This window comes from Perca fluviatilis, chromosome 4 (genome assembly GCF_010015445.1).
Source record: "Perca fluviatilis chromosome 4, GENO_Pfluv_1.0, whole genome shotgun sequence".
Classification (NCBI taxonomy): Eukaryota; Metazoa; Chordata; class Actinopteri; order Perciformes; family Percidae; genus Perca; species Perca fluviatilis.
The window spans coordinates 8,466,506-8,482,414 of NC_053115.1; the positions used below are offsets into that span (position 1 = coordinate 8,466,506).

Genomic DNA, 15,909 nt, shown 5'->3' on the forward strand with positions numbered 1-15,909 from the left:
GTTTTAAGTTTCCCTTAAATTTCCCCTTAACTGCCGAATCGGAAGCTGCGAATCGGATGCCAACTTCAGCGTCGTGCGGTGTAAAGAGTGCGCCGTGACGCCATCACGTCGGACCGAAGGAAGCGTCATCCTTTCTGATGTAGAGCGGCCTTTCTTTGCTGCTCTACCGTTCCCTCATTCTGTCCGCTCTTATCCCAGTATTTCCGCTCTGAAATTCTCTAACCATGACTCGAAAGTCGCAAATTCTCGCCGCTTGCATGCTGCTCCTAACTGCTGTGAGCTCTGAGGTTTCAGCGGACGGTTTGGTGAACGAGGACGTGAAGAGGACAGTGGACCTGGGCACTCATTTGGCCAAGATTACCGCGGAGATCGTGCTGTCCAACCAGGGACCCTCTGCCGTCCACAGCTTCGTATTAGCGGTAGAGGCTGACCTGGCCCCGCACCTGGCGTACATCGGAGCTTCGGTGAGCCTATACATCTGTGAATGAAATAACGCCAACACGTCTGCCTGTAACCTGCTCGCTAGCTTTAGCCTGTTAGCAATTTCACAGTATGCTAACGTTACTCATTTCTTGGCAGTGCAAAAATGTTGCTGTTCTCCACTCAAATGTTGCATTTCTTCAAAAAATTATAGCAGCAATAGTGCACAGGCTATGCTACCATACGATGTTACAGTGGGCTCACTGAATGCATGGAATCACAGCTACTAGCTTGGCTTATGAGTCAGTGAGTCCTGCAAACAGCCAGTTAGCCAACGGCAAGTTAGCTACTATTTCAGCGTGTGACGTTATATCAGGCTACTTATTGCCATCAGCTCATTTGCTGTGCGCAGAAATGTACCAAACAGCAACAGCTCAACCTAGATTAGATCAATTGGTTTTGAATTGCTAGGGATGTGGGTAATACGATGTTAACTTCCGCAGCGCTGCACGCTGGCTGAATGACACGTATGAGCTAGGCAGCTCACTTCCGTGTGTGACTGCGCAGTCCTGCCCCCTTCCACTATGTATGAAACTGTCTGTAACAATGCTCTGTTTTTAGACAGAATAATAAGCTTCACACGGATCCTTCAAGGAACTATTATTATCCACTGCATTATATACCTCTCACCTGTCCTGTATTTTCCTTGAAAGTGTTTTTCTTTCAAAGAGAGTACACTCAAACCACCATATTTCCACAGGTGAAGGGTGATGAGGAGGAGGATGGCACACTTGAACTCCAACAGACAACAATTCAGAGCCAAAGGTATGAGATTGGACTCTTCATTGTTATCTAATGTTCTCAAGCTTGTATAAATGACTAAACTAACCCTTTTTAGCCTAGGAAATAGAAGACTAACATTGTTGTCCCTCCAGTTCCTTGCTCCAGTAATCAATACTCGCAACACAAGCCTTCCTGTAAAACCGATTTCTGTCAGTCCATTGACTTTTAATATAAAAACAAATGGGGTTGATTCAAAAACAATACTTGTTAGATGACTAATTAATAAACATTTAGGTCATGTACAATGTAAAGTAATAAAACAACTGCTCCTAAAAATAATTTTCCAAAAATGAATTCCTGAAAATTTCATTTTGTATTTCCAGAGAAGCTGATATTTTGCAGCAGCATGCACATATATCTTACCCATCCTCATCTCTGTCATTTGTTCCCATACAGTGGGGTTTTTTACAAAGTGCAGCTGCCCTCCAATCTGGCGCCAGGTGCTCAGCTGAAAACGAAGGTGGAGATGACCTTTAGCCATGTCCTGCAGCCCTTCCCCACACACATCACACAGGCTGAGCGCCAGTTGGTGGTCTTTCAGGGGAACCACTACCTGTACTCCCCGTACCCCACCCGCAGTCAGACCACGCGTGTCCGCCTAGCCTCCAAGACTGTGGAGACCTACACCAAGCTGGGTAACCCCAGCAAGAACGATGAGATCATTGAATATGGACCTTTCCGTGATGTGGCTCCATTCAGCGAGGTACAGCTTTGACCAGATATGACAAGCTTCAAGTGAAGCTGCGAGAAAGTTGCTAAACGCTCTGTGTTTGTGTATGTTCTCTACTGTCCACAGGATACAATGAAGATCCATTACGAAAACAACTCGCCCTTCCTCACCATCAGCAGCATCACTCGGACCATTGAGGTCTCTCACTGGGGTAACATTGCCGTGGAAGAGACCATTGACCTGAGGCACACAGGAGCCGCCCTGAAGGGGCCTTTTTCACGTTACGATTATCAGCGGCAGTCAGACAGCGGCATCTCATCTGTCAAATCCTTCAAGGTGTTGTATTAAACACAAAGCACTGTCGTCTGATTTGTTTTTACTGTTAGGGTAAAAATGAGGATAACTATATGCTTTCTCCTCAACAGACTATCCTTCCTGCCTCGGCCCAGGACGTATACTACAGAGATGAGATTGGCAACATCTCCACCTCCCATCTGCAGGTTTTGGAAGACTCGGTGGAAGTGGAGGTCAGGCCTCGGTTCCCCTTGTTCGGAGGCTGGAAGACCCACTACATGATTGGCTACAATTTGCCCAGCTACGAGTACCTCTACACCCTAGGTGAGTTGACTTCTGATAACCTAGTCTCTCATTGCCAGACCTTCCTCCACAGCCCTGCGGAGGAGGGTCTGGCTAGTCTACACAGCATTCCGGGATGGGAGAAAAACATGCTGTGGTTTATTGGCATTTCTTTAAACCAGTCACAATCGTCTTGGAGCCCCTGTGCCGCTGCAAAATAGCCTCGGCAAGGAACTTCTTTGGGTGGAACATGTGTACATTCAAAAGTTGTTTTAGTCGTGCAACAGAAAATTCAGATTGGACAGATAGTCTAGCTAGCTGTCTGGAATTACCCTGCAGAGATCTGAGGAGCAGTTAACCATAGTCCTCATAAACCGACCGAAGTTTAAAATTCCACCACAAAGAAAGCGGAAGGTACTGGACATCCGGCTGAAAAGGACATCCAGCTGAATTTCCGGCGATGTCGGAGCAATCCCGGAAGTGGAACGTCGTGGATATAGACCACTGATAACCTAACTAACCCAAACATAGGAGAAAACTTTGATTCCTACTCGTGTTCTTAAGGACCACTCAAAACTGGGAGAAAGGCTATAGGCTGATAATTGAAACAAAACCAGCGTTGCTCAATGGCGACCGCAGCAGGGCCGATTCGCAGGTGCTTGCTGTCATCATGATTTAAACCCAGGCTTTCCTTTGGGACTGAATCCCAGGGTGTGTTGGTAATGTGTCCCATCATTTTATTTTCTAGGTGACCAGTATGCACTGAAGATGAGACTAGTTGACCATGTGTATGATGACCAGGTGATTGACGCCCTCACTGTGAAAATCATCCTGCCAGAGGGGGCCAGGTCAGTGTTTCCAAGCTACAGTATGTCAGATTTAGTAGAGATTTCTGCTATTTGATGCTGATTTCTCATATTTTTCCCTGCCATGTCCTATCAGAAACATCCACGTGGATACACCTTACAAAATTGATCGGGAGCCAAACCAGCTACACTATACGTATCTGGATACCTTTGGCCGACCGGTGCTGGTCGCCACTAAGAACAACCTGGTGGAGCATCACATTCAGGATGTTGTGGTAAGACAAACGGTAGAATAGGACGGTAATTTGGGCATTGCATATATATGCCTTATTTACTAGAAGATTGCTTTGACTAACTAACATGTAGCCACTACAGTGTTATTAACCACATGTCCAGATATGTTGAAGCCAGATAACCTGTAGAGAACGTTTAAAGTGCCCATATTATGAAAAAAATCACTTTTTCTGGGATTTGGGGTGTTATTTTGTGTCTCTGGTGCTTCCACACGCATACAAACTTTGACAAAAATCCATCCATGCTGTTTTGAGTGAGATACGGTTTCTGAATGTGTCCTGCCTTCAGTCTCCGGGTGAGCTGTTCAAAATCTGCACAGCTTTCTACGTCACTAGCCGAAACAAGCTGGCTAACCGCAACTGTTAGCATGCTAGCGCTAGCTAGTAATTTAAGAAATACATTTTAAAATTGTGTGCAGATTAGTTTGAATCTCACAGTCTTTAGGGGCTTTTTAGTGCTATGAAGAGCTGTATGGCTATGCTGCACTTTCATGATTAGGCCTGAAACAGTTATTACATAATTGTCTGTCAATATTTTTTACATAATCGCAGTTTTGTTGTGTAACCGCAATTAATTGCTACCATTAGCTCAGGTCTTAAGGCGAATGACTGGCAGTTGTTGATTTTGTTTAGATTTGCCAAATTGTAATTATATATAAGTGATTATTGGTCGGACTATATATTTTTATTATTATTTCAGTTGTTGGCACTTGACCCTATACATGTTCATAGCGGCAAAAATGACAAGGGAGGATATAGTTAGAAAAATGTTTTATGGTAATAAAGAGGCGTTGTTTACTTCATAGGCTGTGTATTTGTGATATTCCATTATCTGGGTCACATGACAGTGATATAACCAAAAGATGTATCCTGGAATTGGTTAAAAAAAAGTGATAAATAAATATTTAAAAATGTGAGTGAAAGAGACAATTACATTGTTAGTTGCAAATATTTCTGAGACAATTTATTGTACAGTAAAACTTAGAATTGTTACAGCTCCATTCGTGATACATTTTTCACATTACTGTACCCTCACAGCGCAAACGGTCAAAATAAGGTGTTAATATTTACAATAACAGAGAAAAGCATGCGATGCCTCATATGTGAGAAGCTTTAATCATCATAGGTTTTGTATTTTCACTTAATATAATTACATTCATATTTTGTCTTCAAATATATATATTTTTTTACTACTATTATTTAGCTCTTCTTCCTACAGGGTGTCCCCATGGCTCATGGGTTAGAACACAGACCACCTAGTTCTAGTACGGCTGGGGACCTTTGTTGCATGTCGTTCCCCCTTTCTCTCCTCTTTTCCTATCCTTTTTTTTCTTATAAAATGCCCAAAAACTATTGATAGGAATTATAATATGAGATGTGAAATTGTATTAAAATTGGAGTTAATAAACCTCTTTTGTGATTCCCAGGTTCATTATAACTTCAACAGGATCCTGATGCTGCAGGAGCCTCTCTTGGTTGTAGGGGCCTTCTACATCCTCTTCTTCACTGTCATCATTTATGTCCGCCTGGACTTTGCCATCACAAAGGTATGAGAGCACTCATGATTATGATTAGAAGATATCCTGCATACTTCTGTCTTCATTCAGTTCTTGTCACTTCAGTTTTTTAAATCCGTCTTTCTTCTTTGTTCAGGACCCTGCGGCTGAGGTGCGTATGAAGGTGGCCTCCATCACCGAGCAGGTGCTGACTCTGGTCAACAAACGTCTGGGTCTGTACCGGCACATGGACGAGGTGGTCAATCGCTACAAGCAGTCCCGCGACACCGGGGCGCTCAACAGCGGCCGGAAGACTCTGGAGGCCGACCACCGCACTCTCACCAACGAAATCAGCACGCTGCAGGCCCGCCTCAAAGCTGAGGGCTCCGACTTGGCTGAAAAGGTGAGTGGTGTGTGTGTGTGTTTAAGAGCACCGATTGAAATGGCATAAATGAAAATAATAGTGCGTTCCATTTGTACTCGGAAGTCAAATTTTCCGAGGTCAAAGTCAGAAACGCGCCCCCTGACCTCTGATGTCTAAGCTCGGACAACCTCTGAGTACCCAAAGCTAAAAATCCAACAGGGCTTCCCTGTGCATCAACCGTTGTGAAAGCTGTAGTAACATACAGTTATAAGCACTTCTGTCTTATGTGTCTCACTAAATTAGTCGTAAACACAGTCCTGTCCAACTTCTATCTGTGGACATGTTGTTACGCTGTTTGTATGCCCAAAAAACAGCGTAAAGGCCAGTTGTGCGGAGGCTCCACGCAGAGCTTTCGCCGTAGCCTACGTAAGTGGCCTGATGTTTATACGTGTGTGTGGGTGGGTGGGTGATAGAGCGAGGGAGAAGTGAGAGAGTGACGGCGTTTTAGCTTTGGAGCGATCAGCGACTCTAGAGTCATAGTGAGAGAACCAAAGTGTTTCCCCTGTGTTTTCAGACCACAGTGGAAAATCTGTAGCAGGAGAAGTTAACCCTCTCCTTGATTTTTCATGTTGTTTATGGAGAAGGAGAACCAGGAAATGAGCCGGGGGAAATGCAACGCTACCAAGCCACGGGCGAGCGACATGCGACGTGTGTCGCTGCGACGCGTAGTTAAATTTTTCGAGAGGTGCGCGTCAGGCTACGGCGTAGAGTCCAGCGTAGACGCAGAGGGGTCTGCGGGGGTGTGCAGGGCGATGCCGTCGATTTTACGCACGACTATAAAATGGCCTTTGTGCGTTGTTATAAACTGGCATTGCTAACATTGGCTAACCTGGCTAGAGCTAATGGAAAAAATCCGACTTGTAAATGGAACGCGTTCAACTCGGGTGTCGCGTCATTCCTAGCTTCGGCTCCCGAGTTCTGAGGTAAAGGGAACGCACTATCATCCGACAGTACGGTGATGTTAACTCCCCTGTCTATGCTCTTAAGGTCGGGGAGGTGCAGAAGCTGGACGGCCAGGTGAAGGAGCTGGTGTGTCGCTCCGGCCAGGAGGCCGAGCGGCTGGTGGCGGGCAAGGTCAAGAAGGAGGCTTACATCGAGAGCGAGAAGACTCTGACCGGCAAGAGACAAGAGCTCGTCAGCCGCATTGACAGTCTGCTGGATGCCCTCTAAACTACTCCTGCCACACTCGCACACACAAACGTACACACACAAACGTACACACACACACACACCGCCCCTGCTACAACATACTGTAAAACCGACTGTTTGTATGAATGAGAATGCTATGTGACACAAACGCTTACGTTTTTTTCACCATCGGACATGGACAATTAACATCTGATCTTCTAGTAGCGATTGGTGCCTTGTGATAAACCTAAGGTCACTGCGCGCTCAGCTCTACAGCAGCTACGTCACAACTTTTGGCTTTATCGTTTGTCTGTTTTTGAGTTTGTTGAGGTACACTTCCAACTTTGTCCCACTGCTCAAACTTGACACTTCCATTTTCATGTTCTGGACTTGGTATTATTTTACCCCCTCTCTTAAATATGTTGGTTATGGGACGTTTTTTGGAAACTAATAGAAGGGCCCAAGTGTTTCCGTTCTCATGTCTTTACTCACATATGCCATATTCTAAGATGAAATCATCTTTAGCTCTTAAGTAAGAAGGTGATCTTTTTACAATCGTCTCTTTTGCATTTACAACTTCTTTTCTACTCGCCCCTGACTGATGTTTATATTTTAAGAAAAAAATTTGAAGCTTGAATTCTGTGTCATCCCAAACACTTGTTTTTGATGTTCCTCAGTCATATTTTCTACATTTTGTATGATTTTTGTTTTGTAAATGGTGTTTTTTGACCATGAGATTAGTGAATACATGAGATTAGGTTTGTATGTGAGAAAAGACATGGGAGATGGGACACAAATGTTTGTGAAACGGGCAATGCTATGGAAAGCTGTCAAATTTGAAATAAAGTTTTGAGAAACTTATCATTTAGCATGTTTTTTAGATGACACAGCAGGTGTATGAAGATGGACAACAGAGTTTTTAAGTTGTCAGCTGGGGTATTAGTTCATTTGGGGAAGCAGTACCCTAGGTTATTCAAAAGAGGGCGCTCTTGGGTCAAGAACCAACAATTAAAAGCTTTTCTTTCCCTTCAACAAAACTACACTGCCATTGAATACTCTGCTGGCACATAGATTAAAGTATGTCATCCTAAAATCACAAACCAGCTACATATGCACTATGACTGGTGTCTGGTTCCCTGTTTAAAACTGGCACCTCAGAGGGAATTTCCAGCACATTGTTGTGTTCCTTGTTTCAGAGCCTCCCCCGGTCAGCAGAGCAGCCGACCTGCCGCGATCACAGTCAGAAGCCCAGGATAAAACATTAGGGTCAGTCTGAGGTCACCAGGGGTCCTGGCAGGTCATTTCCTGCTCCATAATAACAGGCCCCATTCCCCGCACAATGATAACGTTAACATATTGTATGTGCCGTACAATAATCATTCTGAAAATACACAGCAGGGGGAAAGCAAAGACAATGTCTGTTAGCACTGATGCTCGGGGCTGGTGAAAGGCCACACAATAGCATTTTTGTTTGTGTGTTTGTACTTAAGTGGAGATTTGGAGCGATGAGAGTTCGGAGAGCCGCCAAGTCTCACTCTCACAGCAGGCGGACCGCTGCTGCTCACACACGTCCACCTCAACGCCAGCGACCGTGTGGAACAAAGCGCTGAGCTCACGTCTGCTTGCCGCTCTGTAACGATGCCATCAGGTCACTCTGTGGTCACTCTGTGAGTTTGAGTGATGGACTGATGTGATTGAAGGATTCCTTTGTGGACTGGAAAAACCATTTTAAATGTGTGGCTTTATAAATTGAATTATTGGCCTTGGAAAAAACTTTCTTTAAAATAAAAGAAGCTGAATTCATCAGCATGCTTAAGCTCTCTGTGATGGAGATTCATAATGATAACGCAGCAGTTTGAAAATGACTTTCACAAGGATTTTGGGACCAGAGCCTATATTTATTAAATTGCTAAAATACTTTTTTTTTTTTTAACTTAAGTTAAAAATAAAAGTAAAATCCTTAATTTATACTCCAATTTATAGTCTAAAGCTTGTAATCAAATTACTTTTGACTTAAATTGAACAGAGCTTCATAAGCATCTTGGGCTGGTTAATAGTAGATTATAGATGGCTGCTGTCCAGAGCGGAGCACGGGGCTTCTGAGACATGTTTTGAAATGACTGTACAATATATCATCGGCCAAGGTGACCAATATGTAAAATTCAGAAAAGATTAGGGGAATAGAATAAAGCTGGTATGGTTTTGTTTGTCGTAAAACTCCATGCATTGCCATTGTGGTATTAAATAAACTGTATTGTATGTTTTCTCTGATGTAGGCTATACCAGCAGAAAACCAACGTGATTTAAGTTCAGCCAATTTCCTATTATTTAATCCCTATTTATATTTTACATATCTCTTGTGTCAATTGTCCAAAAAAAAAAAGTGAAGTTGAGAAAAAGGGGTTTAAAGTTTTAAGGCTCTTTGCAAAACTGTGTAACAGATGTATGAGTTGTAAAAACTTAATTTGATGCACCTAAAAAAAAAAAAAAAAGCATTTAGACACTGCACTGTATGTTTGGACAATCTGAAAGGCATAGAGAAAACATCGCACAAAATATGTTCTTGTTTCTTTAGCTTTTGGTCCAATTGAGCTAATGAGCTAGTTTGATGAATTCATATTTAAGCAAATACATTTAATTATGTGATTTAAAGGGAGCTAAACAACATGAAATCTCATGAATTCCACCGGAGTGAAAGACTGCAGAGATGGCAGAGTTGTGCTGCTACTCTGCTAAGCTCGGCTAGCTAGCTTTTAGCAGGACTAGTTTATCTGGTGTTTATTTTTTCTCTCCATAATGATTAGATTTTGTTACAGTCTTATGTATGTGGTACACAAAAAAACTAAACAATTTCTTTTCTGGAGCATCAAATTGGATTATTCCATTACAGGAGACAGGGAAATTGGCTGGTAAATTAGCTTTTTAAGGGTATCTCAGTTACTGCAGTTTGGTTTTTACCTCTGTGTGTGTGTATATCTGGTAAAACAGATCTGATTGAAAGTCAGATTTTGGTCAACTTAAATACTGAGGAATTTCTACTCCTGCATCATTGAGAGCGTCCTGACGGGGAACATCACTGCCTGGTACGGATACAACGCCCAACACGACTGCAAGGCCCTGCAGAGAAATTTTCATTATACCAATTACAATTAGTTGAAATTGTATTTTAATATGATTCCACATGACAAATAAATACATTGACTGATAATTCAATTTTAACCAAAAATGTTGTTACTGTTTTGGCTTTGTGGGGCAGAATAGTAGGCTGTTGCTTCTCTGTCTGGCCATTCATTCTCAGAGCGTGATTAATAATGAGATCAACTGTAAGTAGCAGTAAGTCCCTTGATAAATGTGTCTCATTTTGTCAAAGGACTTTTATTTTTTTTTACTTTGTTGTCTCTTTAGAGTATTCTTCAGTGTAATTCTTAAAGGTTAGATAAATACGGGCACATGTCCTAAGTAAGAAGTGAGGCCTTTGAAGATACGATGTCTTTTCACTTAACCTAAAATAGGCACATTTAAGCCCTCCAATTTCATGAAGCCACTGAAAAGTCTTGGAATTAGATGTTAGAATGATGCTCTTTGCAACTATTGACTATTACTGTACCTGCATTACCCCTGAATATATATAGATACTTTATTGTCCTTTACCAAGGACATTTGTTGCCACTGTCTGTACAAGCCCTCACATGCATAGATAAATGAATATGGCCCTTGTCATCACACATCGTTTTTTAATCATTTGCTTCCCCATTTGACTGTTATATCATTGACAGGGCATTGTCTTGTGAGGTATTGGTGTTTGCTTGATTGGCCTTTCAGTCTTTTCACTTCAGACCCTGTTCTATGGCCCAGGATGTGATTACCGGTCGCAGAAGAACTGCGGTTTATCTGTTGGCGTAAGCCGAGCAGAATACTGTTTAAACCGGAATTCATGTGAAGCACTGTATCCTGATGTGGCAAACCGTGTGTGTGTGAGAGTGTGTGTTTGAGGTGGATGAGGGGGTTTGTGCAGGGTGTTGGACTGGTTGGGCCATGTGGTTGAGCTGTCATGGTCCCCCCTCAGGCATGAAGTTGATTATTATCTTCCTTCCCTGAAGTATAGTAAAGATGCAGATGTTCTTTCTTTATCTGCCAGAAAAATAATGAATATGCAAAAAAATGTGGAGTCAAACTAGGTATCAGTTGAAGGCGTAATCCACAAGCCCTGGGCTTTGTGACGTGGTGGTGATTGATTACATTGAGGGCTCACCTGCAGCACTCTCTCCTCTTAATCTTTCTCTCTCTGAAATACACACACTCACAAAGAGAGAGGCAGAAGTCACCAGTCAGGGAACAATATCCTGCTCAGAAGACCCTTCACAGCACACTCTCATAAATCACTGAGACAGAGCCACCACCCTCACTGTCAGCATGTTATTATGCACGCACACACACACACACACACACACACACACACTTCCTCACAACATACATTCATTCAATTCAGCCATAAAAGGATGTCATCGAAAAGAAGAAATATATGACTTGAATCTAAACTCAAAACTTGCCCTCAAACACGCCTCACCTGCGTTGATTCCCTCTGGCTCTGCTTAAAACACACACATCCTCACAACAGCCGCTCTGTGTCCTGCTCTGCCCTGGCCCTCTGCACTGGCCATTCCTCAGTGACAGGGTGCCGGGATGAGTGGATGAGAGGCTCTGAAGGGCGAGGTGAGGGATGGATGAAAGCCCCGCGGCTAAGGTCCCGGGGCCCTGTGTCCTGTGCAGGTGGCAGGTGTGATCTGGCCGGGTGCAGAAGCGTGAGTGCAAGGAAGAGGAGGACAATGAAGGCGTCTGTGGCCCTCGTCGCAGCTGCAGCAGGCGGGGAGGAGCGGGGCTGACAGATGAGACAGTCGGACAGACGGAAAGACGGAGGAAGGGAAGGACAGCGTAGGTTGCGCAAAGATGGAGATGGGACTTCAAACAGAGGATTGGGCCCTGGGTGCAGAGAGACGCATTCTTGTCTGGCATGGAGGAGGTGGGGACAGAGGGAGAGCCAGAGAGATGGATGGCACAAAAATGGCGAGCATCAAAGTCCACAGTCGTTCTCCTCTTGTGCAGATGTTTACATCGTGCACACCCTGTGCTCTGCCTATATCTGTGTGCATATTGATGTCAACCTCCCTCTCTGTATGGATTTGTATCGATGAGACAGTAATCCTCTTCCCTTGCCGCCCTTGTGTGCAACTGTCCACAGCTCCCACTAAGACCCGCTGATCTCTGCCACATGGCGCTCCATCAAAGCACTGATGGTCATGCCTCTCAGGGCAAGTTTTGCCAAAAAAACGCACCCGCCTGGCATATACATGTCCCTCATGAGCGGCAGATGAAGGTCTAACGCTACTTTAGACTTTGTATCATCTTGGATCACATGAAGGCGAGTGAAACAAAGCTGCTCTCTGTTAAAAGGCACTCTTGTCTGAGCGTGTGCACAGACACACACACGTTTCCTACTTTCTCTATCGGACCTGATTAGAGTGACAGGGGCACTTCCCATTGGCTGTGAGAGTGGCCCTCTCCTTCCCAGGGCAGCCAATTTCCCCTACTCCAGAGCTGATAGGAAACTTTGATTGTCCACTGAGCTCAGGAGAGACAAAGAGATTTTTTTCCTCTTGCAATCCACATATCGCTCCATCGCATCTCTACCTGCAATCTCCCCACTTGGTCTCTCCTCTCTCTCCTCCATCTCTCCCTCGTGAATTTTCTTGCCCTTATTTCCATGATCACAACTGTTGTGGGCTGCTGAATGTGAGTCCATTAAACTGGCCCTGACTGCTTTGATGGGCAGGAAGTTTCACTTCATGTGGTGACATCTGCATCCTGTGACACAATCCTACCCTGCGTACATGATGTACTGTCTTGGCTTACCACTGTCCTCTATTGGCATTCCTATAATTAACACTGTGAGCACAGGCAGACGCTGCTAAAAGGATTTGCAAACTGGTACGTGTAGGCTACTCATGTTGAGTGTGACGTAAACCGAGAAAGACACGGCGGCCAAAAGAACAAGCAAGGCGTCTAAACACGCGGAGAAAGCCAACAGGAAACATCTCCCTCTCTCTCTGCACCCGATGCTGGCCCTCCCTGAGAACACACTTCCTGTCAGAGCTCCTCTAACTTCCTGTCCAGCCACCGGGAATCCCAGCTGGAACATTCCAGCTGTGCAATAGTCTCCCTCCCTTTCTGGGCTGCTTGATTATTACAATTTATTTCACACACACACACACACACACACACACACACACACACACACACACACACACACACACACACACACACACACACACACACACACACACACACACACAGCGTTTCACTATCTTTGTGGAGACCTGCCATTTACAATAGCCTAATGCATTCCCTAGCCACTTACCCTAACCTTAACCATCACAACTAAATGCCTACCCTTACCCTCACCCTAACCATAACCTAATTCTAACCCTAACCCTAAAACCAAGTCTTAACCCTCAAACAGCCCTTTAAAGTTGTGGGGTCCAGCATTTTGGCCCCACAAAGCTGTCCGGACCCCACAAGTATAGTGTATTCCCGGTTTTTGGACCCCACGAATGTAGTTAAACGAGAACACACACACACACACACACACACACACACACACACACACACACACACACACACACACACACACACACACACACACACACACAGACACAACTCAGAGGCTCTTGTAGTGCTACCGCCTCCCCTCCTCGCCAGGGGTCGCTACATAACAGCACATTTTTCTCCTGCGTGACTTGACTGCGTCTCTCCTGCAGCGTGAAACTCTCAGTCTCAGTGCAGTGGGGAGGATATGAGCTGTTCTATCTCCTCAGAAGGCTCTTATTTATATTACTAGTTTTTTTTTTAGAGCAGGGAAATTCGCAGTGCCATTAGTCTAATGGCATTAGATGAAATGGCACATGCATGTTTAATAAATGAGGATGAGAGTAAGTAATCCCGAGCTATAATAGACTCCGGGACCGATATGGAAAACTGCTGCACCGTTATCTCGGTTGTCTAGGAGACCATCAGAGCACCGGGGCCGGTGGAGATGCCACGGTATTAAAAGGGGAGTGCGTGTGTGTGCGTGTGTGTGTGTGTGTCTGAATTGGAAAATGTTTTCTTTTTTTGTCATAAGTGTCACTCATAAATACTGCATTATGGACGTTGACCATTTTTTTCTGCCACGTTTGGCCCGCAGCATTTTCTTGCTTTCAGTAGGTTATTTTGCAATTTTAAATTCAATTCGAAGACATATAGGAACACCCAGGAAAAGATCAGTCATATAAAAAGTGAATAAGGGGCCACGCTCGGCTCATTATTCGTTAAATTAAACTGCACTCGTCTGACATCAATTATGCATCAAGAAATAAATGATAGCTAACTTAGACCGTTAACCTTAGGCTATATTACCACGGCAGTTTATTTAACTGATAACACAGGCCGTTTGCTCTGGAGACAAGTAGGCCTACTGACCAGACTAGACGAAATCAGAGAAAACTAACGGTCTGTTAAGCGGCTTAGTTGTTGTGAAACGGAAGATAATGCGATCATGTTTCGATGTGTTTATTAGGAAGGAATCATTTTCACAAGTGTAGCCTAAATTAAGTTGAAAATTGATCTTATCGCGTTATCTGCATTGTATGCTGTTATCTAAAGATAGCCTAAAAATATCAAAATCATTACAAGATGTAGCCTATGTCTTAATCCACTGCGAGTTTCCTTAGTTTGTAAATGTGTGATAATAGGCCTCTTGTTTTGTAAAAACTCTAAATGAGCTAAATCATAGGCTTCATGTGAATTACATAAAGGTGGCCTAAATGTATGTATGTAGGCCTATAGCTTGGATATGTAAAGTGTAAGCAGCCTACCAATGATCTCACCAATAAACTCCCTCTAAAAGCAGCCTATATTGGCTGGACCGCTGCAGCGCGTAAAACGTGTAAATATTTCTCATTCTCTGCGCCTATCTGTCTCTATCAATCTGCCCCCCCCCCCAACAAATGATGCATTAGATGCATTGAATGTATTTGTTGTGCAAGTTTGAAAAGGCGGCGATAATCTGGGAGTGAGAGATAAGGAACACCAATTTATTCAGCAGCACTTTGGACCCCGCTTCCAGCCTCGGTCGGTGCTGACACCCCCAGCAGTTTGCTGATAACGATTAGGCCATTTATTATCTTCACAGAGAACAAAGATTGCGTGGTGCCGATGAAATATTACCCCTGGTAATAATCAGAAGGAGAAGGGCCCTGCCATCTAATGCAGTGTGCATATAATATCGTCTATGACGAGAAAAAAAAAAAAAGTGCACACACACCACACACACACAAACGGAGTCTTATGCAGAACATGCAGAAAATTGATTAACAAAACAAGTGCAAGTAGACACAAATACAACATTAGACTGTTGTGAATTTGATTTGTTGATAGAGATACTCCTATTTTCGACATAGGCTAGCATAATAATATGAATAATAATATAATAATAGACTAATTTTGGAATTGTCATTTGAAGAGGTAGCCTAAAAACCTCTGGTGAATTGATGTCGGGTCTATAAGACGGATCACAAAGACCCTACTGTCACAATTCTTAACTAATTCGATTTAACTCCCACTTCTAAAAGGCATAGTGTATTGTTGTTTGTTTAGCCTAGTTATATTAATATTTTATATAGACTAGCCTACATGTTGCAACTTGCAACTTATAAATAGACCAAATAATCAAAAGTCAAACTAAGAATTCCTTTCACAGTCCATCATTAATATAGGCCTACAGCCTAGACAAACTCCAAAAAAAGATCTTTTATCCCCGTAGGTTTTATGAGTCCAAACATTTTGAGAAACCATAAAGAACTTATAGGTAAGCTAATTCATACTGAACAAAGTTAGTTCCGTGGACGTCCATTATGTGTCAAATATTGTAAAGCTCTCACATCTTTGCTCTAGTGATTTCAAACATTAAAACAAATGTTATTGATTCAGTCAGACTTCACATTTCTTTTTTTCACTTGCCTTTTCTTTTCATTCTTTTTGTTTGAGTGTGTACTCTGGGGAGCACGAGCCCCGAGTTGCAGAGGTCCTCGCGCCCCTTGCACCTGCCTGGCTCCGGCGCCGCGCACGAGCCCAGGTCGCGTGCAGGAGATTTTAGGGGCTTTGCATGTTTTACAAAGTTGTTGTTACTGTGTGGGATAAAAAGCACAAAAAGGAGGGA

General features: G+C 43.6%; 1 protein-coding gene across 1 annotated transcript; it reads left to right on the top strand.

The window, feature by feature from the left end:
• The first annotated feature begins 94 nt into the window (after positions 1 to 94).
• On the top strand, positions 95 to 7,517 carry rpn1 (ribophorin I). The gene is made up of 10 exons (XM_039796423.1): positions 95 to 464; positions 1,181 to 1,245; positions 1,660 to 1,966; positions 2,060 to 2,269; positions 2,359 to 2,551; positions 3,258 to 3,357; positions 3,452 to 3,590; positions 5,036 to 5,155; positions 5,262 to 5,507; positions 6,516 to 7,517. The coding sequence occupies exons 1-10, from the start codon at positions 225 to 227 to the stop codon at positions 6,696 to 6,698; spliced, it is 1,803 nt and encodes a 600-aa protein (XP_039652357.1). The 5' UTR covers positions 95 to 224; the 3' UTR covers positions 6,699 to 7,517.
• Positions 7,518 to 15,909: the final 8,392 nt, after the last annotated feature.

Coding starts and splice junctions, on each gene's coding strand:
- rpn1 (XM_039796423.1), top strand. CDS start 225: ATGACTCGAAAGTCGCAAATTCTCGCCGCTTGCATGCTGCTCCTAACT. Junction 1,246..1,659: donor ACAACAATTCAGAGCCAAAG/GTATGAGATTGG, acceptor GTTCCCATACAG/TGGGGTTTTTTACAAAGTGC. Junction 5,508..6,515: donor GCTCCGACTTGGCTGAAAAG/GTGAGTGGTGTG, acceptor TATGCTCTTAAG/GTCGGGGAGGTGCAGAAGCT.